The 27,142-nt window shown below is 51.7% G+C and overlaps 1 protein-coding gene across 2 annotated transcripts in view; it reads right to left on the bottom strand.

Moving 5' to 3' along the window:
* The window catches only part of EPHB1 (EPH receptor B1), a 74,814-nt gene that overhangs the window by 30,264 nt on the left and 17,408 nt on the right, over nucleotides 1-27,142 (bottom strand). For both annotated transcript variants that reach the window (XM_076341780.1, XM_076341781.1), the window contains exons 2-3: nucleotides 18,281-18,345; nucleotides 13,249-13,930 (exon numbers count right to left, since the gene is read on the bottom strand). In XM_076341780.1, coding sequence (XP_076197895.1) covers nucleotides 13,249-13,930; nucleotides 18,281-18,345 — 747 coding nt within the window. The remainder of the gene's footprint in view (nucleotides 1-13,248; nucleotides 13,931-18,280; nucleotides 18,346-27,142) is intronic.

The following is a 27,142-nucleotide window of genomic DNA, read 5'->3' as shown; positions in this document are numbered from 1 at the left end:
TTTCCTCCTTTGCCAGCTCACGCCATGCAGTATCCCCTCAATCTAGAGAACATCAAGTGCTTATTAATTACGTCTGAAGTGGTTCCTCATTAGTGCTGACACTGCGAAGGATGAGGCACCCCAGGATGGGGTTGGGGGAGAGCTTCAGCCACAGGGCCAGGCTCGCGCTGCCAGTGCGGGGATGCCAGCACGGGCAGGGACACAGAGACACATGGCTTCCTTGTGTCCGTGCCACAACACTGGAGGACATCATGCCTTGGGTTGCACTGGGGTGGCGGGATGCCCCATCATGGAGCAGGAACCCCCCATCCTGGAGGAGATGAGCCTTGGGGGCTGCGGTTTGGCTGACTACTTGAGGACCGTGCCTGGGGATGGATTCGGCATGGGAGGATGGATTCAGCAAGGGGAGGACGTTCCGACCAAGGTGCAACCGCTCTCGTGCATCCCTCATCCACCCCAAGAGCCCCATGCATGGAATTAATTAGAAAAGTAAGAGAGCTCCCCCATAAATATTTATAATGGAACAAGCCATAATTACTATTCCTTGGAGGAAAGACGCCTTCCTACCCAGCCACAGAGAGGAGAGGGGAAATGCGGCACCAACCACAGGACCAGAGGCACCAGCTGCTCCTGCCTTCACATGTACTTGCCCGCACACGGCCCCGGCCCCTGGGAAACTGCCTCCATCATCCCACGCAGACGTGAGCAAAGCACTCCCTTTCCACCCCCGTGGGCGGCATTTTCGGCAGCAAGCCGTATTTCTTGCAGCCAGGTGCAATTTACTATTATACACGAGCATCACATATATATTTTGTATGATTTCTCTCTCTTTTAATAACACCTCCTTTCCTACCCTAAGCAGTTAAACAGTGGCCACTGCCATTGACTTGACCTGATCCTGCCGAGCGGCTCTTATCAGCCCTACTCTCCTGGAGCCAGAAAATGCCTAAAAAGCAATTTCTGAAAGTTTTACCCATCTCCCTTCCACTTACTTATTTTTCCCCATCCACACTCTCCCTCTCCACTCTATTCTTAAAATTTTCCCTGCCTAAACCAGGTGCTCACTTCCAAGCACCTTTTCCCAATAAGCTGCTGGCTGAGTCCCCACCTCACTGCCTTCATCCCAGTGCTGCCCAACTTTCCAACACCCCCAGTACAACAGCATGAGAAAGCACAGGGGACCATGGAAATTTTGACTTTCCTTCCCAATTTCCCTCTCTCCGCATATGGCTGAGCTTAAAAACTCTTCCCGACCCCACTCCAGCTGGCAGGAGACCTGGTCCCAGGAGCATCCCAACCCCCCGGCAGCCAAGCCCAGCTGCCACTGGGCACCACGACGGCCGACAGCATTCGCTACAAAAGAAATCTTGGAAAAAAAATGCTTTCTCGTGGCACTTGGGCTTCACTACCAGATAGAAATAGGAAGCGGGGAAAGATGAAAAAGTGAAAATAACAGACGGACTCCTTAGGCAGTGCATCACTGCAGTGCCAGGGGCAGAGGATAGGAGACCGTGAGGAAGATGGAACAGTTGGATCCCCTTCTACATCCCTCACCCTTTGAGGTTCTCCTGCACCCACCAATGGAAAATTTGGTTGGGGCCAAATTTCCGCTCTCTCCTCCCTGCATGAGGCTGGCTTGCAAAAGATGCTCGGTCCCAAGGGCAGAGCCAGGCTTGCGGATCAAGGGCAAAGGGAGGAGGTGGAGAAGATACTCATTCCACAGTGGAGGTGGAATGAATACACACAGCTGGTGTCTTGTCTTGAATACAAGACACACACAGCTGGTGTCTTGGGAGACCCCACGCACCGGACCCACCTCAGCAGCCACTGGGGCTTGAGCAGCACAAACCAACTTGAGACCCCAGCCTACAAGTTCAAAGGAGAGTTCAAAGCAGACAACAGGTTATGGTAATTCTTAATTACGCTGATGTAACTCAACATCAATATAATTACCATCAGGTCGTTGCTGGTTGCAAGTGTTGCTGGACGGAGCAAGGAGCAGCTTGAAGCAGTTTCCAGGCTGAAGCACAAGGGTGGAAAGCTATGGTAGGTCATCCTCCACAGCTCACTGACAAGTGAGATGGAGCTGGAGCAGGCAGCATTCCAATGGCTCAATGTCCAAGTGGAAAATAGTAGTGAGTGGTGTCCCTCAAGGGTCCATACTGGGACCAGTACTATTTAATATCTTCCTCAATGACACAGACAGTGGGATTGAGTGCACCCTCAGCAAGTATGCAGATGACACCAAGCTGAGTGGAGCAGCTGATTTACTAGAGGGAAGGGATGCCATCCAGAGGGGCCTTGACAGGCTTGAGGAGCGAGCCCACATGAACCTCATGAAGTTCAACACAGACAAGTGCAAGGTCCTGCACCTGGGTCAGAGCAATCTCCAGTATCAATACAGGCTGGGGGATGGATGGATTGAGAGCAGCCCTGCCGAGAAGGACTCAGTGGACTGGCGGGTAACAAATTGGACATGAGCCAGCAACGTGCGCTTGCAGCCCAGAAAGCCAAGCGTATCCTGGGCTGCATCACAAGAAGTGTAGCCAGCAGGTTGAGGGAGGTGATTCTGCCTCTCTACTCCACACTGGTGAGACCCTACCTGGAGTACTGCATCCAGCTCTGGAGCCCTCAGCACAGGAAAAACATGGACCTGTTGGAGTGGGTCCAGAGGAGCGCCATGAAAATGGTCAGAACGCTGGAACACCTCTGGTACGGAGAAAGGCTGAGAGAGTTGGGGTTGTTCAGCCTGGAGAAGAGAAGGCTCCAGGGAGACCTTACTGCGGCCTTTCAGTACTTAAAGGGGGCTTATAAGAAAGACTGAGAAAGACTTTTTACCAAGGCCTATAGTGACAGGACAAGGGGAACGGTTTTAAACTGAAAGATGGCAGGTTTAGGTTGAACATAAGGAGGAACTTTTTTTATGATGAGGGTGATGAGACACTGGAACAGCTTGCCCAGAGAAGTTGTAGATGGCCCATCACTGGAAGTGCTCAAGGTCAAGTTGTTCAGGGCTTTGAGCAACCTGACCTAGTGAAAGATCTCCCTGCCCACAGCAGGGGGGTTGGACAGGATGATCTTTGAAGGCCCCTTCCAACCCTAATCATTCCATGATTCTATGATTCCTGCACCGGCTCATCCCCATGCTGCAGCAGGGAGGCAGGCAACCTGCTCAAAAGCTCCCAGCCAGGGAAAGGACCTTCTGCAAACAGCATGAACACGCTGGCACTGTCTGTGTTGGTGCCACCACCAGGGACAGGGGAGGTGCCCAAGGCTGCAGGGTGGGACAGCACCCACTAACCCCACCTCTGAGCGCAGCCAGCTTCTCCCTGCCGAAATCCCCACCCGTGTCCCACACCGGTGGTAGCAACAAGTGGGCAAAAAAAAGTAGTCTCCTCCATCCTTAACATGTTACACGTAAGTCAAAGCCACCCGAGATTGCAGAGGTTTACTGTACGTAGGCAGCTCTGGGAGCTTTTCTTAGCTGTGAAACATAATTTGCACCTTGGGCTCTCTAAGAATAAGTTGTCTTAAATAATAATACATGATTAAGAGCTCACGAGCAGATCGGATGTGGAGGCAGGAGGTCTGTGATAGCTCCAGGTCTCACCCTGTTGCCCTTGTCCCAGCACCGCCATCCCACTGTGAGCGCTGGCCCAGCATGCTGAAACAGATGCCCGTGGCAGAACTAGGAGATTTGGGTTTAGCCAGAAGATGGCAGTCCCCAGCAGCAGCCAGCCAGCCAGAGAACCTTTTTGCCATTTCAAGCTTCCAAACAGAGTCCCCATTTTGCAGCAGAGCAAAACCCACAAGCATCATAGTAATCCCTGCCCCCGAGGAGGGTGACCAGCTCCCTCTGTGCCACGGAGGGGACACGCATGCCAGTGTGCCTCAACCCATCCCAAAACTACGTCCAGGGCAGGTTTATCGAGCAATCGGTTTTAAGCCCCTCAGTGACATCACGCCTGGATGCAGATAGGTACTATAATATAGTAAAAAATAAAAAAATCAGATCAAAATAAGTTGATATCAAGTCTCACCTTACAGGCAATTTACCCTCCAGGCCACAGACCTAGCAGAGCAAAGCCAGCCGAGCTAGGGCACAAATTCAATTCCTAATTCCCCTTGTATATCAGTTCCCCAGGATGCCTCTGCTTTTACGGACGAGTTTTAGTCAGCAAAGCCCAGAAACCAGACCTGAGGTCAGAGCCCTCCACCTCTGACATGGCTCTGCCGCTCTCGCCAAGAAAAGCAAGGAGATGGCAAAGCTCTGCCCACACCGACAGGAGCATCATCCCAGAGAGGCTCCAGGGAGAGAAGAGATGAGACGAGAATGGCATTAGCCCAGGCATCACTCCCTGCTCATGGGGATGCTGCCGCCGGGAGGTCAGCAATGACCGTGCAGGATGCAGCCAAACCGAGAGCACCGAGGTGACTAGCTCCTACCCCCAGCCCACAGCTCTCTCCTTCATAAAAGCCATTTCATACAATAAATACCATACAAGCAGGTGAGTCCTGGGCTTAACATGAAAACTAAGTCATGCAGTTCCACCCCATGCCATGAATTACATTTTCTTGGTTGCTGCTTGTTGGGTGAGGCTCCCCTGGGAGCCCAGGGTAGGGGAACATCAATTCCCTCTTCGTGTGGATTTGCACATCTTGATTTGAGGTGCTCACACTGGATATTTAGTCTGGTTTGATGCTCCGATAGACAAGGCGTGGATCATTTCTTAGCTGTGAGTCTGCTGCACTGGCTGAAGACGGATGGATTTTCCCATGGCTCCTCAGCCCTCCTCCAAAGCTTTGCTTAAGTGCGCGAGCGATGCTTTGATTTAATCACTGCGCTCCTGCTCTTGACGCATCCTCTGAGATACAAGACACCAGGCGTGACAAACGACCACTTTTAACACACTTGGAGCTAACACCCACGGCACCGCTCCATTTGTCACCGTCTGGGTGCAGAATGGCCCGGGTAGCAGACACAGGGGTTTGGAGAGGGTGGAAAATTAAAACCTCAGTAATCTGCACTGATTAGTTTTCTTTTTCCCCTCACCCTGGTGGGCTCCATCCTTCCTCTGCACAGACCCGTGGTGCCCCAGGTCCCGACTGGCAAGTCCAACCCATGCAAAACTCCTCTGACGGCCAGGGGAAAGCAGGGCAAGGTGCAGCAGCATGACTCACTCCACCTAGCCCATGGCTTTTTCAGGGCTTGCATTTATGCCATTCACTAAAAAGTCATCAGTGAAGGCCTGTTTCCCAAAGCAGAGGTTGCAGGAGACCTGCAAAGCCCGACTGCAACCCCAGGGCATGGCTCCCAAACGATGCCCTGCACAAGGGAGTGCCAATGAGTTATTTCATGGCTTCGGGGGGCAGGGAACAACTTCTTTTTTAAATTATTATTACGAGCCAGCTGAGGTAAAAAGACCTTCCTTTTTTAATTATTATTATTATTACTAGCCAGCTAGGGTAAAAAAAAAAAAAATCCTTGTTTTTATTATTATTACTAGTCAGCTGGGAGAGATGCTGACTCCTGAAGAGCTCACCATGGGCTGTACAGTGCAGCCCCAACCATGGGTGAGATCCCCAACCCTTGTGAGCAAACAGCAGCAGAACGGCACCGGCTGGAGCCGTTCCCAAAAGAGCTCTCTCGTGACTTTAAAAACAAAAAGGAAGAAGTTCTAGAAAGGGTTTAAAACTCCCCGGGCTGAATCACTGGGTTTGCCAGGTGCTGGCCGTTTGCAAACAAGGGTGGGACAATGCGGGCGCCGGACGCAGGCCGGATTCTGCGCTTCCTCACGGCTTTCCCATTGTCCAGGAGAACAATCCCCGCTCCAGCCAGAGAGCAAAGGGCCTTCAACATGATGGTGGCGGGGTGGGAGCCGGGTCTCCTGGGCTGGTGTAAGCGGATGAGGTTAGGAAAGCCGGGTGGGTTTTGCAGCCCTGCCGTCACAGGGATGCTCACAGATCCGTGCCCACAGCAGCCCCTGCAAGCGCACACGGAGCCTTGCACCCCAATATCTCCAAAAAAGATGAGCTCCCCCAAGCATTTCAGCTACCACAGAAAGTTTCCTAGATGGACCATTAACAAGCCAAGGTTATGGAAGCAGATTTATGCCCCCATTTGTAAGCAGGCTCATGAAAAGACCCTTGGGGGGAAAAAAAAATTCAACAGGGGATTTTTCTTCCTCTTTTAAGACTGAAATCAATATAACACTCAAAAGTTCTCGGGGGGGGGGGGGGGGGGGGGAAATACATAAAAGGCCCGTGGTACAATTTGAGGAGGAAAAAAAAAAATGATCTGCAGAAAAATAAAGCCATACATCAGAGCTCAGAAGCCGTTCCCTTATCCCTCCGAGGCCACGTGCTGCGACGGTCCGGCTGGGGCAGCCCAGCCCTGTGATGCTCGCCCAGCCTCCACTCACACCTTCCAGGGCATTTTCCAGGTTTCTCCTTCATTTTTCCTTTGGAGGGGGCTGGATGGCAGGTATGACCCTGTACCTTGCAGACCCCTCTCAGGATTTGGGGGACAGAGCCGGACAGTGGTGCCTGAGCCTCCCCGCCGGCAGCAGCCAGGACGCACGGTCCTTCCCATCCCTGCACCGGGGGAGAGAAAAGGGCCTGAATCCACCAGAGGAACATTTTGGCTAATAATGTCTAATTAAGATTTCCATTAAAACCCATCACACTCATTAGGAAAAAAATTTAACAAGGTTTTCCTGGACATTTGCCTTGCAAAATTATTACAGGGGTTAATGGATGCCTTCATTAAGGCATAATTTAAGAAAAATCGCACTTTTTTCTTTTTCTTTCTTTTTTTTTTTTTTTTTTTGAGGTGCAGTGATTCAAATGCTTCTCCTCCACGGCAAGGCTGTGGTAAAACTGGGCTGCCTGTTCCACCCAGCGGTGGAAGCAGGGAGATCGCTGCCAGGCGAAGGCAAAGCCCCTGCAACAAAGGGAGCATCCCTCCATCCCTCCAGCATCACCACCCGGATTCCCGAAGAGCTGGGAGAGCTGCCACTTCCCGGCACAGCCCAGCTGGGAAGAGCGGCTTGGGCTGACACAGGATGGGAAAGGGAGCAGGAAACTTGATATTGTGCAATTAAAAAAAAAAAAAAAAAAAGGGAAAAGTCCCATTTTGAGCAGTCGGAGGTTTGTGGCTTGGCTAAACCCTGCATAAAACACCCCCAGGGTGTCCCCGCTGCTGTTAGGGGTGGAAGGTACCCCAGCTGCATGGATGCTCTCACTTGGTCTAAAAGCAGCTTTTTTGATGGTTAGTGTCTGCCAGGTGCCGAAGCCCTGGGGAGCAGAGGCGCAGCAATGCATGAGGAGGAGGAGACCCACTGCAGCCCCGGCATGCCAGCACACTGCCTAGCCACCCCCCCCTTGGGATGCTAAACAGGAGAAAAGCTTGAAATCCTACTTCCAAACCCGCAGAGAAACATTTTCCCTGCAAAGCCACCTAAAGCATCGTGAGCATCAGCTGCAGCCGCAGAGACTCCCTTGCACCCAAGCTGCTGGGCAGACCTCTCACCAGTGCATCAACCATGTGTCCACAGGTGCAGATCGAGACTGAAAGGTTTTGAAACAAACCAGTTGACCTCATCCTGGTCCTCTGGAAAGAGCTTGAGGAAGCACTGATGGTTTTTAAGCCCAACTATTTAAGATCACAGGCAGAGGTCTCCGTGGGCACCCCAGCCCTCAATGTGCCTACCCCGCTTGGGGATGCTGCCAGCCCCATCACGCACCCTGCCCTGGGACACAACCAGATGCCAGCGTGCCATTGCAGCCCGGGGGACACCGGAGCACCCCTCTGCCAGCCACCCTCACCACCAGCTGGTGCGACACCCGCAGCCACCAAACCAGGGATGGGGAGAGGGATGCACTTCCCAGCAAGCTGGGACACCACAGCTCCACTAAACCAAATCCAAGGGCAGGCAGAAGGAGAGACTGGCAGGGAAAGCACTTTCTTTTTACCTCTTTGTTCTTCCCCTCTTGTTTTAGACAAGAAAGCATAAAAAAGGGATCACTCATGGGTCAGGCAATCTGGAATAAGATGCCGGAGAGGAAGCTGCAGGGAGGCGAGAGGCAGCGGGGTCGGCACAGAGGCTGGAAAAGAGATGCTTCCCAGCCGTGGGGAAGTACATGGACCAGCAGCGTGGAGAAAAAAAGAAAAATAAAGCCACCCTAAAAAGCAAAAAAGGGCCTTTCTGCAGCCCCTGCGATGCTTGGTGTGCTCACCCTGACCCAGGCATCAGGGTGGCTGGGCACAGAGCTGCAGCACGCTGGGATGGGTGCACCCCAATGCACGGGCAAGCAGGGTCCCGTGTCCCTGCGACATGGCAAGGCAGCCCACAGCCCCCCTTGCTGCCATCTGCCCATGGGACAAAACCAGTATCACCTTCGTCACCCAAGCAAACCTCTCCTGGGTAGCCTAACATGGTATGGGGGCACTAGGATGGACCATGGTGCAGGGAAAAGGCAGGCAAAGGCACAGCCAAAGAGACTGAAAAGACCCAGTTCTCAGCACAAGCAACAATTTGATTGGGAAAACTTGATGCCACCCTTATTTTAAGCATTAGCAAATAATTCTAATACTAATTACAAAATGTTTGTAATTATTATTTAAAAAAAAAAAAATCACTTCATAAATCCTGCACTCTGCTATTGTTTCCAGCCTTCTGTGATGGATAAATGGAGGAAATCAATAATTATTGCGAGGGCTGCTTAGTGGGAGGGGAGGATAACGAGGGAACCAGCACGGGGCCGCTTGCTCCTTGACATTCAACTGGTGGGACATGTCCCCCCCGCTACCCCTTTCCCAAATCCAGCCCTCCATGCACAAGGCAGGAGGGAAGGACAAACAGAGAAGGGAGACAAAGAAACGAAAGGGATGAACAAGGCCAAAATAAACCCACACACAGCTTTGGCAAAGGCTCAGCACAGCCCGGCGTGTCGGTCAGCAGCTGAAGAAGGACTGGGGGACCCGGACGCAGATGGGGTAGGGGACCGGCTGCCTTGTGGAAAGCCATGGATGCCTGGGAGCAAGGATGCTTGAGGAACAGCCTCTGCATCGCAGGCATTGCAGCCCAGCTTTGTTCTTATTTTGTGAGGGGTTGGTTTTTTTTTTAATTTTGCCATCCCTGCTAGCTCAGATTTCCAGCTGTTGCAAGCAAGCAGGTCGGTTTGTTATCCCCAGCCACGGCAGCTTGGAGGCTCCCGACCACACTACGACAGGAATTTGCCAGGAGGGGAAAACGAAAGCGAGACGACAAACCCAGGAAGCAGCAGGACCGCTCTCTCGCCCCTTATCCCTACATTTATAAATACAAAGTAAAAATTGAGCACAAAGCTGATTTAGATACAGACTTTTTCTTTCGGTGGCTTCTCTGTGCAGCTGAGCTATTGCCTGGTATTGGGAAGGTCAGAGAGAAAGTCAGCGTGATTCCAGCAGACACAAATTCAGTGCCCCATCCTCAGAGTCAAAAGGGATAAAAGCTGAGACACCCACAATTGCTGTCATTCTAGTGAGAGGTTACTTGCCATCATTAGGTTTCAGAGTGAAACACCAGCAGAGAAAGGGTTTAATAATTTTCCTCGAGAAGAACAAGCGAAATCCACCCAGCATGCTCATCCAAGGTCTCGAATGATTTCCCTGGCCTCCCAATGATCCCCGCTCCCACTTTTCCTCCCACCTCCTCCCCAGCACGATGATGCATTGCACCTTGACCACGCAAGGAAGCCATAAAGCAAGGCTGAGGGACGGGGCAGAGCAAGACGAATGGATTTAATATCAACCCGAACGGAGCGTGGGCTATCGCACCAAATGAATTATTCATTTTGGATTCAATAACAGCCTCCATTTTGCATTGGCCCACAGCTCTCACGGGCACGAGATGCCAAAGAGGTTGGGGTAGGCAGTCCCACCGGGTTTTCGGGTACGGCATGCCATCACCCAGCTGAGAGCAATGCAGCTTCGCACCAGCCAGGAGGTCTGTGCCAAACCCCAACCAGCCCGGGACGGAAACAAATAATGGGGCAGATCAATAAAGAAAATCTCCCTCCCTCCCACCCCTGTCTTAGCGTTGTGGTGGTAACGACCCCCCATCACTATGACCCTAAAACACAACGATAATCTCTTCGGAACTCGAAATACCCCCAATGAAGACTGCACTCTGCCTGTGCCTTTTGCGAGCAGCTAAGTGCCGATAAAAGCTGGTATTAATGAATCCCTCAGCGACCCCAAGCTCTGCTGTCAGCACGAAACCGCTCCGGTCTAATAGTCCCATGATAGGCACAGCCTCTATCCCAGGGGGTGGGAGGGATGAGAGAGGGCTGGGGGAGCTAAACAATTCAAGCCTATTTTTTTCCCCACCGCTGAGGAATTAAGCCCATTTTCTCAGCCTTAAAATACCGAGGGATTTTTTTTTTTTTTTTTTTTCTTCCTTGGTGACAATTCCCCCAGGCTTGTTAAGTGGCTTATCTCAGGTTGACGAAGGCTTTGAGCAGATGTCAGGAGAGTGTGCTTCCCAGGAGCCGGGGTGCGATCCTGGCAGCATCCCTGCGAGGCGAACCCAGCAGGTGAATAAGGCAGGGGAATACAACCCCTTCGAGAGCACAAAGACAAATAGAAAACCAACAAATTATTATTTCTAAACCTTGCAGTGTGCCACTTCCTGCCCGCCGACCTTTGGGAAGGGCAGCAGTGGGCTCAGGTCTTCCCTCGTGGTCTCCAAGGTCCACGGGGATATAAGGAGGAGCTTGACGGCCAAAGGGTGCACATGAGCTACCAAGAAGCCAGAGTCCAACCCAAGGTCAGATTTTTACTCAACTGCAGTTAATTTTCCAACAGTCCTAATGTAAGCCCTGGCTCAGGCTTTTAGGACTGGTTTTAGTGAACTTCCAGGAGGGGGTGGCAGGTTTACTGGTTTTGGGTTCCTCACCAGGAGCAGGACCTTCAAACACACAGGTCCCATCAGCAATCCCAGCCTTTTGTCCGTCCTCCTGATGTGAGAAGTGGGAAATACTCCCACAGGACTGGGAGAGGGGAGTTATCGGAGCTCTGCTCCAGAGACAGCATCGTACCAGCACCCAACAGCACCCACAGGATCATCAAAAAAGCATGGTCCCATCACCACGCACGTGCTTGGTGCCATTTAACCACCTGCTTGGTCTGCTTCCACAGCGTACTTTGGTGCCTTTCAGGATCCCAAATGCTGCTGGTCAATCCATAAAGGACATTTCTACCCCCTTAGAACTGCCAGGACCCTGAATTTTCCCCTCAAGGAGCCCAAATGCAAAGCATGCTCCCCACACAAAGGCAAAATGCTTGCCAGGAGCTCTGCAGAGCCCACACTCAGGTGGTGCAAGGGGTTTCTCCTTCGTCATCAGTGCTGCTAAGAAGTGGGAGCACGGCTGGAGACAGGCACTGTGGCACAGAAAACTCAGCAAATTCCCAAAACACAGGGGTCTGCTCGGTGCAGCTTTGATGGCATGAACACATCGTGACCGTTCTGGGGTTTGCACAAGAAAAGGAAACAAAAAAAGCCATGGAGATGGGTCTAACGCCCACCCTGAGCAGGTTTGCTTCCATGCCTCTCGTGTCCTGCTGTCCTCCATCCTCTGCCCTGCCCCAAACTACAAGCACTGGGTAGGTGCAACACGCTTCTCCTGGGGGGGTTAGAAGTATTCGAGACCCCAACTTCCTCCACCACCCCGGCCAGCGGCGGATAGAAAGGTCAACACCACCAAAACCTGCGGCAGTTTTACATTATCATTGTTTTCCTACATTTCTGGCAAAATGACATGATTTCCCAATTCCAGTCTTTAGCTAAAATTAGTATTTATTTTTCCATGATGAGAAAATGTCATTTTGCCATAAAACCATGTGCGCTTTCTGTTTGTTTATTCAATAGCAGAGGAATGTCTTGCCAGAAATGCTCCGGTTTGCGAAGAGCCCTCCCTCCGATGGAGCACTTCAGTTCCTCATGGGAACAGACCATCTCCTGGTGGGAACAAAACCACATTCAGGGTCAACCATGAAACTCAAAGGAATCCACCGGCGATGCTGCTCGATGTGAAAGCAAGGCATGAGCGCACAGACTCCAGTGGTTTCCCAGTTGTCAAAACCCTGGCACGGGAAGGCATCACCATCCCCACCTTGGGCAGGCCGAATGTGTTTTTTCATGGTGAAAACCTACACAAGTTCCCAGGTTTAAAGCAAATGAACAGACAAGTTTCTCCATAGCTTGAATCCCAGCTTTGCCATTTTCATATATCTGGAATTACAGGTGGAGAAGAAACACCGTGGTGGCCACCCCAAGGAGCATCACAGCCAAGCCTGGTGCTACACGTGCTGCCACCTGCACCAAAAGAGGTCCAAGTCAGACCTCTTCCCATCACCCCCCCCAAAACCAGCCCACTTTGACACCTGCCTTTGACCTTCTCCTTCTTCCCAACCCTTCCTTGACCTGCTGGTGCCCACCTTCTAGAAGCTATTTGGAAAGCACCGATGAAACGGGGTTACCTTCTCATGCAAAAAGCCCTCTTCTCTTCCCTCCTTCCAAGCAGTGTACAAAAACAATACCTTAATTTGGGAGAGGAGAAGGAAAGGGCAGCGAGTAAATCTAACAGAAAAAAAAATAATCCTCCAATGGTATTTGGGAAATATTCATCAGAACGGTGAAAGGAGATGAAAAGCAGCGAGTGCTATTTCCATATTTATAACCCCACGCTGCGGAGGACTCCAGCAGGCAGCAGCATGCTGGCGGCGTGGCTGGGGGAACCCAAAAAAACAGCAAAAAAATTCCAATTAATGCTGAGAATCAGAGCGGCTTCGCTGCAGTCGGGCCTGACGGCGGCTGCCTGGCTCCCACAGCTTTGCTGGGGAAATAACGAGGCAGATGAAAGCGGCTCAGCCGGCGAGCGCCGGCCTGTGAGGCACTTTGAAGGCAGCAGATCACAGAGGTGGCTTCCAGCAGGCTCGCGGCGGCAGCTGCACCAGCACCCGCATCCTTGCCACGCTGCTTGCCAAGTTTGGCCATTGACCGGAGCACACTGAGAAGCCACAGGTTGACCACTGCTCCCAAATCCCTGCTTGGTCCCCAGAGCAACACTGCTTCAGGGCAGGTAAATGGTGCAGAGCTTATTTCACAGCTGGCATTGCCTAAAACAGCTTGTTTGGCGATGAACATTTTGTTAAGCAAAGGTTAAAAACAATAAAAGTGCCTTGTTACCCAAAGCCAACTTTACCTTTACAAGCCACGTTGTTCTCCGGCTCATAACCAGCCTTGCACGTACAGCGGCCGATGGGGACCATCCACTCCCCATCCCCGTTGCAGTACAGTTTGATGGGCACGTCCACCTCCTCGGCGTTGGGGATGCAGGTGCCGCGGGCAGTCACTAGAGAGGTGCTCTCCGCTCCTGTCATTGTCTCTGGGAAGATGGCGAAGTTCTGCACCACGCTGGGGCACTTCTTGAAGAAGACCCTGACGGACAGCAGAGACATACAAGCTCCGTAGTCCTGGAAAGCCAGGTAAAAGCCATTGCGGGTCAGGGGCCCGAAACTTCTCACTTCTGTGTTCACCTTCATCAACCTGCCACCGAAGTCCACCTGGGAGAAGCTCTCGTCAGCAGCAATGGTGTCCACTTTGAGGTAGGGTGCCTCCGTCCAGAAGGCAGACTTCTTGGTGGCAATGACAGAGTCTGTCTCGTAGTAGTAAAGGTTGAAGGTCTCCTTGCAAGAGCCGGGGACATTGGGGAGGCTGCTGCAGTCCCGCACAGTGAAGCGCATCTCGGTGTAGATGCGGTGAGCTCCACGCCGGTTGATGAACGTGGTGAGGAGCCAGTTGTTCTGGTTGGGCTCGAAGACATTGCACACCTGGTACGTACGGATGGTGTTGAGATTTTCGTCGTAGCCACTGACTTCTTCCCACTGTAGAAAGGCGAAGGGAGAAAGGGCATGAGAGGATGGCAGAGGGACAGGCAGTGGCTCGTGAGCCGAGGAGGTGCCGCTCACCCTGTGCAGGGCAGGGCTGGGCTGGAACAAGGATCCCAAAGCCCCAAAGGGGGGCAGGAACATGGTCGTGGACACATGATGTGATGCATGTGCAGAAACACCACCTGGGTCAGCACCAGAAGAAATCCTCACCCTCTTACCCCTGCCCACGCATGCCTGTTCCCTTTCCCCATCGCTCCCAGCTGACGCTAAAACATCTTTTCCATGCAGGCAATCACCTTAGCTGCCCTGGAGAGGACATAAAAACGGGAAGAAAGATGGTCCAGGCACCTGGAGACAGGAGGGAAAGCAGCACACAAGGCTGTGCCTTCATTAAAGCCCAAGCCAGCACATGGGCTGGAGAGCAAGCCTGACCCCAGACTCTCGGCATGACAGGATCACTTCCCCCAGCAAAAAAACTAACTAAATAAAACATTACCGCTGTGGAGAGGGAGAATATAGATTTGCAATTCGATTTATAGAAGGGCATTAATATAATCCAGGCTGCAATTTCAATTAAGGGACAGCGGCAAACTGTGAATAGTCTATGATGGCATTAGAGTCCTACAGACAGATTTACAACCTCATAATCCATTCATTTTAACTAATCCATGTTTACAGTCTCCTCATAACAGCATTATTCATATGGCAATCTTTAAGCAGCACTCTGAATACCATGCATAATTTCCAGTAGCGATGCTATAGCAGCGCTCACCCGTGATTGTGCTTACATGGGGGCACAACAGCAGATGGGTGATGCCAACCTGCCCCATCATGTTGAGTCTTCCCAAAGAGCTGATGCACCACAGCCAACCCTGCAACCTTACAGATTTTGCCCTCTTCCGTTTTCCATTAAACAACTACGTTCCTCACCTGCTCCCCAAGCTTCCCTGTTGTACGCCACAGCCCTGATGTAAAAAACCGCAGGTTTTTATTCTGTTTTCAAAGCAGGGTCCTCCACACGCTGCCAACAAGCACAGCAGAACGTTTGTTCCTGGGTCCACCTACTCAGCTCCGCTAAGTTTAAGCGACGATCGCAGCTCAAGGTTGCACATTGTTGTTAAGCAATGTTTACCAAACCAGCAACAAAACCTCACGCATCCAGCCAAGCGCTCTCCCTTCTCATCCCACGCCGCGGAAGCACTGCAGAAACTCCACCCTGGACAAGACGTGCAGATTCAATGCCCTTTCATTACCAGATACCTTTTCACACGAGAAAGCTGCAAGGTCCTACCCAACCTCAGCTTTGCATTACAGCCCTCTCATCCAATTAACGCCAGACAACGAGCTCTCTTTCAGCGCTCGTCTGCCAGCGTAACACCGGCCCCATTGCTCCACTGTCTTTGCTGCGGGAATCCTCCTCTTCATCCCGCCCACCAGCTCCTGCACTCCAGCTGGGTGCACAGGAGGCGACCCGGCCCACTATCCTTTTATTCACAGTGCCCATCAGGGAGCCGGCTCTCTCAACAGCTCCTTCCACCAAGCATCCCCTGCGTTTTGCTGCATTTTTGTCGAGGGGTTGCAAACAGAGCCTCAAAACTCAGAGCCAAAACCTGCCAGCGGACCCTGCCACACTTCAGGTGCCCAGGACACAGGGCTGCCCATGGCTGGGAACGACATAAAATGCCACTTGGAAAACCCTCATGAGGGTTTGGGGCTAGATCCTGATGCTCCCTTGGGTTGAGCGCTCCTGCAACTAGGTACTGAAAGCAGCAGGTCCCCATGGCTGGAAAGACCCACAATGCCAGCGACTGCTGCCATCAATGCTCTAGCAGTGACAAATGCATCATTTTGATGAGATCCCACTAAATAATTCACAGGGAGCTGGGGATTAAGACAATGTTCTTCTCCGTCTCCGCTGGGATTTAAAGCATGTCCATCGGGGAGAGCAGAAGGAGAGCCCTTGTCCCTCCGCAGCCAGTCTCTGGGGACCACAGCCCCTGCTGCCCACTGGCATCCGTGCCCCGGCATTAGTGTCAACAGTCCCCCCCAAGCCCCGGGGCACATCTGTGAGCCAGGGTGAACAGCCACTCTCAGAGCTCAGCACACCACGGGGGGGATGCAACCACCCAAAGACTGCACAGACCCCATGCCAATGGCAACCCCTGGGTCAGGAGAGGTGGCTCATCAAATCCCTGTACCTCCAGCCCCAAGAGAGATGAGAGAAGCCTGGGAGAAGGAGCTGACGCCCCAGCAGCAGCCAAGAGCCCCTCACCCATCCTCCCGTCTCCTCCCTCCTGCCCCAAAGAGCAGGAAGGTCCCATTTATAGATGGCTGCTGCTATTCTCCCTCTTGTTTCTTTGCTTGCCTCTCTGGTTCCTCTCTTCTTTGCTTGTTCCTGCGATGCTATGGCTTGTTGCTAAGCCCCAAAGCAAGGCTGTCAGTGCACTCATTTTTTGGATGGAGGAACGCAGGGCAGAGGGGAAGCTTTTGGTTTCTTACCCCAGCTTTCAGCAGTCTAGGCTGAAAAAGAAATAGCACAGCCCTAGGGTGGCTGCTTTTGGGAATTGAAGACTAAAAACAAGAAAAGACCAACTAAATTTGGGGTCTTCGTTGACTCCAACACAAGCAGAAATCCCCACATGTATCTTAGCACCTCTACGCCAGGCTGCTTGGATGGGTCACGGTCTGCAAACCCTCCCTGGCACCCACACTCTGGACAAGTCTCACCCAAATATTGGCCATTACCACCGGACAAGCCAAGAAGCAGCAAAAATCTGCCCTCAAACATATGTTGTGAACTATTAAACAGGACAAACCCTAAAAGTCAGTGCTGTAACCAAGCAGCTCGTAAAGACTACTGCATGACTGGAGCAAGAGGAAGACATTGCTTATTTTCAACTGGTGTCCAACCTACTCCAATACCTGTCCCAGCTGGGACATGATACCTACAGGAGGGTTCACTCCAGGAGTCCAAAATACACCTTAAGACGCTCCATATCCACCCAGTAAAGCGTCTGACAGTAGAAAGAAAAGCCCAGTCCACAAGCAAGGGGACTTCACAGGGGAAGTGAAGGCACGCTACAGACTGACCCTATGTCTTTTAAATAAAGGACTTGGTATTTTAAAATGCTTTGTGGAAGATCTAATATACACACCTGTAAAGGAGAAGACTCACCAGTAAGTCTCAGAGGACCGAGAGTTGGATGGATGCAGGGATGCGCACGGAGGGATGCAGCAGGGATGTGGGCTGGGGAGAGGCTTTGCTCTGCTGCTCCGCAGAGGGCGAGACTGCCGTGCCTTACGACGCAAGCTCCCCGCCTGCCTTGCGCGGGCTTTCAGCGATAGCAGCTGCAGGCAGCTATTTATATCCCATCTCCATCACCTGCACACGGCCCCCCTGCATTTTGCCAGCAATTTATCTGGGCCCAGATTTTTTCCAAAGCAATTCAGTGGCAAAGCCCCATGTTTCAAGGGCCTCTGACGTGCCTGGAGAGGATTTTGTGCCCACTGCATGTGTGGTTCAGCTTTGGTGACGGTGTGCAACCTCATTTCTTTTGAAGACCTGGCAAAGCCAGTCACACCCTAACGAAGACGCAGGCTGGCATCCTTTCTCCTTTGGTGCCATGTCCTGAAGGCCCCGGGGATGGACCCTGCTGCTGTACCCACTCCTGCCTGACCAGCTGCCTGTCCCACCGTAATGCCCACCCACCAACTAGCATCCCCTCCCACCACCGCTCCTCTCCTCCCCAGCTCCGTCTCTCACTTTCTCTGCCAGGGGAATGTGAGTCAGGTTATTTTATGCTTCCATTCCTCAAAGGCTCGTATTATATAAAAAAGATGTTTTAAGTGCCTCAGGGTGTTTTGTTCCTCATTACTTCATAAAAGTGACATTAATAGCCAGAGAAGAGCACTGCCGAGTGCAATTACGGATGATGTTCCAGGTATGAAAGCTGTTTTGAGCCTGCTAATGTTTCCTAATTACAAGCCTTTTGGCACAGGGAGAGGGAAGACGCGAGTCAGGAGATGGAGAGTCGTGATGGGGCCAGACCCTTCACCTGGGAGTAGGACAGGCAGGGGAGGAGAGAGCATGGGGTTGGAGGAGAGAGCACGGGGATGGAGAAAAGCTCCATCTTCACCGAGACCCCGGGACCGGTTCTGGGAAGGGACGCTCAGCCCTGGAGCAGCCACGCAGCTCAGCACAGCGATGCCCTGGCCGCCCCATGCCAGCCCGATGGGGCGCCGCTGCTCCCACTGCGGCCTCCCCAGCTCCCCACCAGCGTTTTAAGATAAATAGCATGAACCCCACGAGATCGCGTAAGGATCAGCTGGACGAGTGGCACTTACCCCCGAAGGAGGGTTGGCGCTCCAGCCCAGCTCGGCCGTCGCCGTCCGCGTATCCATCAAAGTTTCTGAGGAAACACAAGAAAAGGAAAGCAAACTAGTTACTCACAAAGTTTTCAATGACGTTATGAGCACAGAGCCACAGAAAAACATTCAGTTGCTTTCACGGAATGTGCATCTGACCCTTGGAGCTGCTCAGAAATAAAGCAGCAGGTGCCCTAATACATCTAATGAACTAAGGGCAGCTTCACTTTGGAGCAAACAGTGCAGGACAAGACTCTTCGCAAAGAGTCACGGCCTGAATCCAGCCCACGCTGCCATCTCTGGCTCTCCCAAGCCTAGAAAAGGAAAATAGCGTTACCAACTGAAAAAAATTTAAAAAATTAAGAAGGATGCTGCAATTTCATGGAGTCATTACATCCATGTACAAAACCCTGTCTAAACCAGAGCAGCAAGTTTGCATTAACTCCCTGGAAACAGCAAGAGGCTGGGGGAAAGTCTCCCACCACGGGAGGAGCCCACCCTCTCCCGCAGCGCCTCCGTACGGGCTTTTCAGCAGGTCCCATCTGACTCACTTGCAACTACTCGCTTCGCTCTACAACACTAGACATCCTCTTTTATGCACTACATCTGTCTGGTGCCCTGAGTTGTCGTTGCACACAGTTATTATTTGTCAGGGTGATTTCAAATACACAAATAAAAATCATATCACTGGAGCGGTGTTCCTCTGCTGGGGGTCTTTTGATGGAGGATTTGGTGGGAAATATTTAAAAGCTGTACTACAGCTGACATTTCCCTACTTTTATTCTTTAAAAAAAACCAACAAAACACAACAAGAATAACAGTGAGAGCAACAACATATAGAAACAGATGGGAAAATTCCTCCAGGTTTTATTTATTTGTTTGCAGCAAGCAGACATGCAGATTAATTTCCTCGATTCCTGTGTCTCAACCAAATGGGAGGTTGAGATGCGCTGGCAGCGGCTGGCATAGCTGAGCATCCCCCGTCCCTCCCCTTTCCTCTATGGTCCCAGGTACTCACGGCAGCTTTGCAGCACCAGGAAAACGGGTGCAACCGGAGAAATAAAGGTCAGGAAATAAAAATCAGCTCAGGAATACAAACTGCCGCCAGAATGCTGCTTTTAATCTCTCCACGCCTGGTCCAGCAATCGCAACCGGGAAACAAGACTCCTATTAATCTTCCCACCCCTCCCTTTGCCGGCTGCTCCAGGATGGGAAGCCGGAGAAGCGTGACCGGGAACTCCCTGCCCTGCTGTATGTGATAAACGCTCCCTCTCTCGAAATCCCCGCCTGAGCTGCCAACCTGGCCTGGCTCCCAGAGAGGTGAGCAGGGCCACAGAGGCAGGGAGAGCAAGGCAACCCCCCAAAGATGGAGCAAAAAGGCACTTGGGGAGCTTGCAAAGCTTCTGCACCCCTAACGGATCCCAGGATGCTGCTGTGGCACTGCGAGGGGGGCTTCAAAGCCCACAGCCCGTTACACCCAGGCTTTGCATGGTGCTTTGCACGGTGCCAGCCCCTTCCTGCTCACAGTGCCCTCGGAGAGGAGAAGTTTCATCCCTGGTCCGTGCAGGGAACAGAAAAGTGTGGTGGCCTTCATGCCACCGCAGCATGTCTCCATCTGCAGCTTCAGCCCCTTTCTGTTTGGCAGAAGCCAGCTAAAAACAACACATCCCACCTGCAACTCCTCCCTGGCCCCAAACAGGGCTGGGGGCTCGTGCTCCAGACCTCCAGCAAGTTTCTGCTCCCACCACCCTCCACCTTCCCACTGCCAACAAGCTTTCCGTCCCTTGCAAACAGCCCTGTGCCTCGTTAAGCAGTCATTAATTCTCACTACAGCCCTTCAGATAAGCAGGGAGACGTGCCCATGCATAAATCGATGCAAAGGTGGAAGCGAAAGGCCATGCAAATATCTCTGAGTCCCTCCTCCTGTCGGGGCAACACAGGGAGGGATGCTCTGAGAGCCCCTAAAATGCTTGGTGTTTTTCCCCACAGCAAATGGGGTGTCCTTGTGCCATGCAGGGGAAACTGGGGCAGCGGAGCCCTGGGGACCTGGACCCAGCTCATCCACCCTCTGCGGTAAAGGAGGACACGCTCCATTACAGGAAAGGCATTTCTTGCAAGGGTTTATTCAGAAAGGATTTTCACTCCATCATCTCTTCCTGTTCCACGCACTTAAAGCTTCCTTCCCCAGGCTTTTTTTTTTTCAGTGGGGTGATGACAGAGGAATGTACTTTTGATAAAGTACAGCCACAGTGCGGGGTGGTAGCATGGGAGGACTGGCTCTGCTCCAAGGTGGCATCCACCAGGATCCCTCACAGTGGCTCCCTCTGAAAATCTCACCCCTTCCCTCCTGTTCTGTTCCTCCCCAAAGGCTCCACATTTTGGAAAGAAAGCAGGAAGGCACAGCAGCAATGCCAGCATGGCACACAGCAGCTCCCGAAGCAGGACACTTCAAAATAACTAAATAAATAGAGAAATAAATTAATAAATTTGAGAGAATCACGGAGAAGCTTTCACTTTGGAGGTTTCCAGAGTCCTAAGGGCACTGCGCAGCCTGTGGCCAGGGAGGTCACACTTGCAAAGTTTCCACCGCAGATGCATAACTTGCACTTCAACAGCTCCGCGTTTCTAAAGCAATTTGCAAACCAAAGGAAAAAGAGGGCTGAGAGCCACCACTAAAAGCCTGACCCTCTACAGACCATCTCCTGCTCAGATCCTGCTCTGACTCCCAAGGACACTGCCATATACAAGATCCATAACCTGGCAAAATAATTTGGTTGTTTTGGTTTTTTTTTTTTAAATGAAATAAAATAAAATGGTTAAACTCCCCTTTCAGCTCAAATTCCTGCTGAGCTCATCCAAACCCTGTGACTGCAGAGGTACTGGCACCAGAAGGACTTGGCTGAGCAACTTCCCATTGACCTCTGCTATTTCCTCACGGAGGAAATCTTGGCTTTTACTTCATTTTCTGCGATGTACGAGTGATGCTGTGACCCTGGGGGAAACCCTGCAGGGTCGTTTATGGCCAGGCAGCTCAGGTCTAAGGCTCTACCGAGCACCCTCCTTCAGCAAGGGGGTGGTTTGCAGACACCGGTGCCCCTTGCTCCAAGATCCCGCAGAGAAAGGGGGGGCACCCAGCACTCACGTCTCCATCTCTCAGCTGCAAAACACTGCTGCTGATGGGGGGACACGGGAATCGCCCCCCCCCCCCCCAGCCATCCATCACTTGGGAGCGGGCAAAGGAGGGATAGGCAGTAAAATCCCTTTGCTCTGCCTGCTAACGAGGGGATTACTGTGGACCAGCACCTGAGCATCATTAATCAGTGGAGAAGCCACATGGACACCTCACACCTCTCCTCCCATGCTCCTCTTGCCTGCCTCATCCTGCTGCAAGGACCAGTCCTCGTTACTTGGCACTGGGTATTAATTAACCAGGGCCCTGCCTGGGGCAGGGGGGTCCTGCTGGGAGAGGTGCACTCATCCCCCCAGGGGTGTCAGCACAGGGGGACATCATCTCCCCGTGCCTCCTACATCTAGCACAGCATCGTTAGCCATGCCAGGTGAACCATGTGCCACTTGTCCACCTGCAACAGCCAGTGTCTGTGCCTCCACCGTGCCAGCAGACAGGCTCAGGGCCCAGCAGGCAAGTGTGTGCAAGGTGCTGCCCTCCCCTTGTCTGCTCAAGGTACCGCTCCTCCAGCAACTCCTTCCACGCCTGACTGCCTGCATGTGGGCACAGCAGATGCCCAGGGGATGCTCTGCCCAGGAAGGAGCTCGACACACTCGCTTGGAGGAGTCTTCGGGACCTGAGCCTCCACTGAAGGCAGCTGACCAGGCTGTAATGGCTGAAGCCCCCATTAGGGAGAAGACAAGCTTTGCTACGGCAAGCTGAGCTCTCTTAGAGTGAAGAATCTTCAGCTGTATACAGTAGATTTTCTTTAATGGACACATTACTTTAAACTAAGCCTTCACCATCTGTTCCAGTCCCTAATTATCAATACAAAAACAAACGTCTACTCACAATTACACTCATAACGAGTAAAGATGCCAGCAATTAGAATGCACCAGCATCCTCACTGCCGAGCAGCGCATCCATCTGTGATGGCACTCATGCGATCCAGGCAGGGAGGACTCGCTGCCGTCCCGGGCTCCCCACACCCTCCCGAGCAAACGGGTGCGAGATGCAGGGTGGGCTGGCATCATTCAAGCAGCAGGGGGAAAATAAGTTATTTGGAGCAAGAGTAGCCAGGCATGGAGCAGGGCAGCGCAGGATCCACTGCAGGAGCCTTCATTTCACACCAGCTGATGCCATCTTGCCAAACACCCTTCCCAATAGGATTTAAGCCTCTTCCAGAAAAACCTTTCTGAATTACCCAAAACAAAGTGGAACTTATTTCCTGAAATCCCCAGCCTGAAACCTGTATTTCAGACCTCCCTAGTGTGGAGGGCTCCTGCCGATCATGCCGTGAAAAGGTGTGACTTCTCCCTGGCAGGGAGTGGGGTCTGGCTACGGACAGAGATGGAAGCAAGGAGGCCAACCCAACTTGATCATGTTTTGACACTGTCATCTGGAAAGAAAGAGATAGGACAAATTTTCTGCTCAGGGAGGCCACGAAGAAACTTCTACGAGTGCTGGACTCCTCAATAGATGCCTCGGGGATATGGTCCCTCTCCCAAGGCAAGAAGCAGCAGCTCTTGCTCCTGCAAGAAGATAACAGCAGGAACCAGCCTAAGGCACTCGAAAGCAAATGCTTGGGCATATGCAAAGAGGCGCAGGCATGTCTAAGACAACCAAGAGGAAAAAGATAGAAATTAAGCAAAATAAGGAGAGAGGAGGCTTGATAACAACAGATGGGTAGAGGGAGATTTGGAAAGGATGCCAGCTGCTGGCAATAAGCCCCCTGAGATGTGTGGGGAGCAGAGCTGTGTGTGTCGATAGCTGAACCTTCGGAGGGAGAGGGGAGACGGGAGGGCAGCCGACAAGCAAGGGGCAGGGCGCAACATGGCCGTGCAGGGCTCAGGTCCAGGGTCTGGAGGGGCAGCAAATGCTCCATGGGTGGGATCTTCGGAGTCTCATCCCGATGTGCCCTCGCAGAGCACAAAGAGAGCCTGAGCAAGCGCCAACGGGGTCAGTGCACAGTCCAGCCCCAGGGCACATCCCCTGGGCAGTCCCAGCCACATAGCATCACTTTCTGAAGGGGAACAACAGCAAGACTTTTTTCCATAAGCAAGCACCGTATTTTCCCCTCTATTTCATGCTCATAAATGCCAAGCTTTCTTTCTACCCCCTCTTTCTCTCCCGAGAGCTTCAGCAAAATCAGCCCAAGGCAAATGCACAGCTTGGGAAGCTTCTGTCCAAGTTTGGTGACATTACCAGAGACAGGGAACAATAGAGAAACAGAGCCAAGATGCTTTATTACAAAGACTAGTGCTAAATAAATTAACTGCTATGATGCCGCAAGCTCTGCCTTCCCGCACTTGTTGTGACTTCAGGTCGAGCCCAGATTACATCATGGCTTTCATCACCGCTACCTACACGCTCGTGGTTTGCATCACGCCTCTCAATGTCAATGGAAAGAAAGTCCCACAGGTGCCAGTGGAATAATTTGAATTTAATTCTCACTATTCCCCATAGACAAAGGGGTTCAAGCACACACCAGGAGTTTGCCTGAGTAATTCCAGGTTGCTTTCCATGACCATGCTTCTGACCACAACATCCCACAGACACGGTCCAGGTTTGCCCATGCAAGGTTTCAATATATCCTGAACTTCAGACTAAGCTGGGAAAAAGCAGGAACACAAGATCCATGCAGCTCTGCTGCAGGGACCGAGGCGGCAAGCCACTGGGCACACATCCCATCCAAAAAGTCTCTTCTACAGGAGGACTCCCCATCTGATTCCTGCTCCTAATTGGGAGGGAGCGCTGCTGCTCACCCCTCGTGGCATGAAGGAGCCAGCGGCTGCGCGGTGTGAACGCCATGACATCTCCCAGATGGTTTAATTACAGCACTGGAGAGGCGGGCAGGGTAAGAGCAGGATCACCCTCTCCCCTTTGATAAGCCCTGCTCTTCTTAACAGTTTCCTGAGAGCACCGGCTTCCAAAAGAGCCGCTTACAGTATCTATACACTTTCAATCAAAAATATTACAGCAACAACTAATTATGTCCCATCATTCCCATGGCTCTCTAACTTTAATGGTGCATTTTGCTGCTACAGAATGACGGTGAAACTGCTCTGGAAGTGCATAACGAGCTCTCCCCATCAATCTCCCGCAGGTTCGTTATGAAGGATTACCCGCCGAATAACAAACCCAGTCGAGAAGGGAGAGGATGCGCTTAACAACAACAAAACAAGTCAACACAAAACATTTTCTGCCTGTATGCTAAAGGAAACCACTGATGCTTTGGGGTCTGTATGAACCTCTCAGGGGAGAGGAGCAGCTGTGCCTGCTCTGCAAAGACATCTCAGCCGTGACACCACCATCCACAGCCACCAGCCAGTGGGAGAAGATCTGCGGTGGCCAAAAAAAACCCACTTTTGGTTGGAAAGGGAAAGAATTTATATATATCAGCCAAGGACGAGCATGCTGTGTCAATTTGTGATGGGATGCATTAAGCTGCAGCCACACAGCACAGCCCCGGACCTCCTCCGGGATCTCCCATCAATGGCATGGATTTCAGCACGCAATGAAGATACATCGCAGCAGGGCAGGCGATGACTTAATGAAGCTCAGATTTGGGGGTGTTTGCTCAGCAACTATATAACAACTTTATCAATAAACTGCTGCCTGCTGTGACTGCAGGATGAAACGCTCTAATTACAAGCACTATCCATATCAGGATGTAGTAAATTGAAATATGCTGGTTGATGTGCCTGAAAGCGCCCAGTAAAATACCTGCTTAAATTTTTGCAAGCGTACGTGCACACGCACAGCAAACCCGGCATATCAGGCAAGAGAAAAGCACAGAAAAAAAACCCTCCACCAAGCCCCATGCCTAACACAGGCTAAAAAAAGTTCAGGAGGTGATGTGAAGTGTGGACCATAAGGACAAAGTCCCATTTACCAACAGTCACTCCTCCCTGTAGACCACGCAGAGGAGACCCAGCACCAGCATCTCCCCTCGGTTTTCACGCTTGACCCAGCGCGGGTACGTGGTGTTGGACAAGCTCAGCCAGAGCCATACAATCCATTTATCATAATCCTACCAAGGAGAGATACAGTAAATCAAAGAGACAACCTGCCTGCAAATAAATTACCGGGGGGCGGGGGAGAGGGATAGAGGAATAGAGAGGAAAAGAGAGAGAACTGCAGAGGGAGAGATAAGAGAGAGGGAAGGAAACGACAGAGAATTACCAAAAAAAGCACACATCACAGGGGGAAAAAAGCCAAAGGGGACCAAATCAAATATAAAGATGAGAGAGAGAAGACACAGCTTTCAGTAGCTTTTGTTTTCCAAATAGTAATCCTATTTTAGAAAATTTGGGAACAAGTTTTAATCCACCGAGTTCAAACCAGACATCGGAGGCAATAGGAAAATCTCAGGACGGCATGTTACAGGTAACCCAATATTTTCCAAATATTAGGTGCTCATTTGCTCCCATAGTGACAAAGTCAGTCACCAATAGCATAATTTTTGTAATTGCACACAGGCCACGGATATACAAAATCCATATATATTATACGCATAGATCATAATCCATACATAAGTATTTACAGATGGGCGCAGATGCATTTAGCAACTCAAAGTCAAGCAGCACCAAGGGCTGAAAGAGCACTTTAATGAATGCTCTGGCGCACCAAGACGGACCCAGCCATCCCAAGAGCCCAGCTCCTCCACCATGCCACCACCAGAGGAGCGATCCAGGGCTCTAAGATGACAAAGCTATCTTTCAGAAGAACGTTTTCCAGAACAATGTCACTATGCATTTAAATCCTCATCTTTGCTTTCTCGAGGCTGGGTTGCCAGCAAACATCACTGAACGCCGCAGCCTGCCCTGAAAATCACCATATGTCAAGCTTGGCAGTTACTCATTTCATCCTCCAGAAGATGTGGAACAGGAACTCAGACACCTAGGGATGGGCAGAGGTTTTCCCAGAAACCCTACCCTCAGAAAAGCTTGTGAGGCTGCCCAGGAGAAGTAGCACCCTCCAACTCAAGGTCCAGCTAAGTGGTGTGAGAAGGTCTGGCTTGAATGAGGGATTGCTTAGGTTGGGGAAGGGCAATCGTCCGCTCTCCACCATCCAATGCTATCGCCACCCAGGAGCACATGCCAAAGCAGATGAAGGCTGAAGGTCAGGAGCCTGAGGACACTCTATCCCTTGTCACGCACTCAGGTAGCTCCAGCACGAGCTGGGCACAGCAGCCTCACACCACTGGACTTCTTGGGTGGAGACCAGCTGGCTTGGACAACCGTCTCACCAGCCAAGTGAGCAAGGAGGATCCAGTACCCCAAACCCATTGTACATCCCAGCAGGAGCACAGCGCCTTAAGGGATGGCAAGGATAAACCAAACATCGGGGAGCAATGTCAACAACTTCGTATTTTCTGCTACTTTTCTGTAGCTCACTTCTTGGTCAACAGCCATGTACCAGTGTTGGCTGCACATGGTGTGCTCCAGCCAGGTTGAATGGAAGCAAGTGAGCTCACCCAAGAGAGGGACATTCTGCTGTGAGCTCTTCTCTTAGGAAGAGGGGACTTGACCTTCATCATACTGTGAGAAAGCAAGGAGCCCCAAAAAGAGGGGCGGGGGGGAATAAGAGCAGGGTTTGAAATTTCACAGGCAAGGGCTATGGAAGCCTAATGAGTTCAGTGGAACTGGGCTCCTAATCAACTGGGATTCCCT

This window comes from Aptenodytes patagonicus, chromosome 6, assembly GCF_965638725.1.
Source record: "Aptenodytes patagonicus chromosome 6, bAptPat1.pri.cur, whole genome shotgun sequence".
NCBI lineage: Eukaryota > Metazoa > Chordata > Aves > Sphenisciformes > Spheniscidae > Aptenodytes > Aptenodytes patagonicus.
The sequence above is the reverse complement of the archived record's forward strand: the minus strand, read 5'-3'. Positions and strand labels throughout refer to the sequence as shown.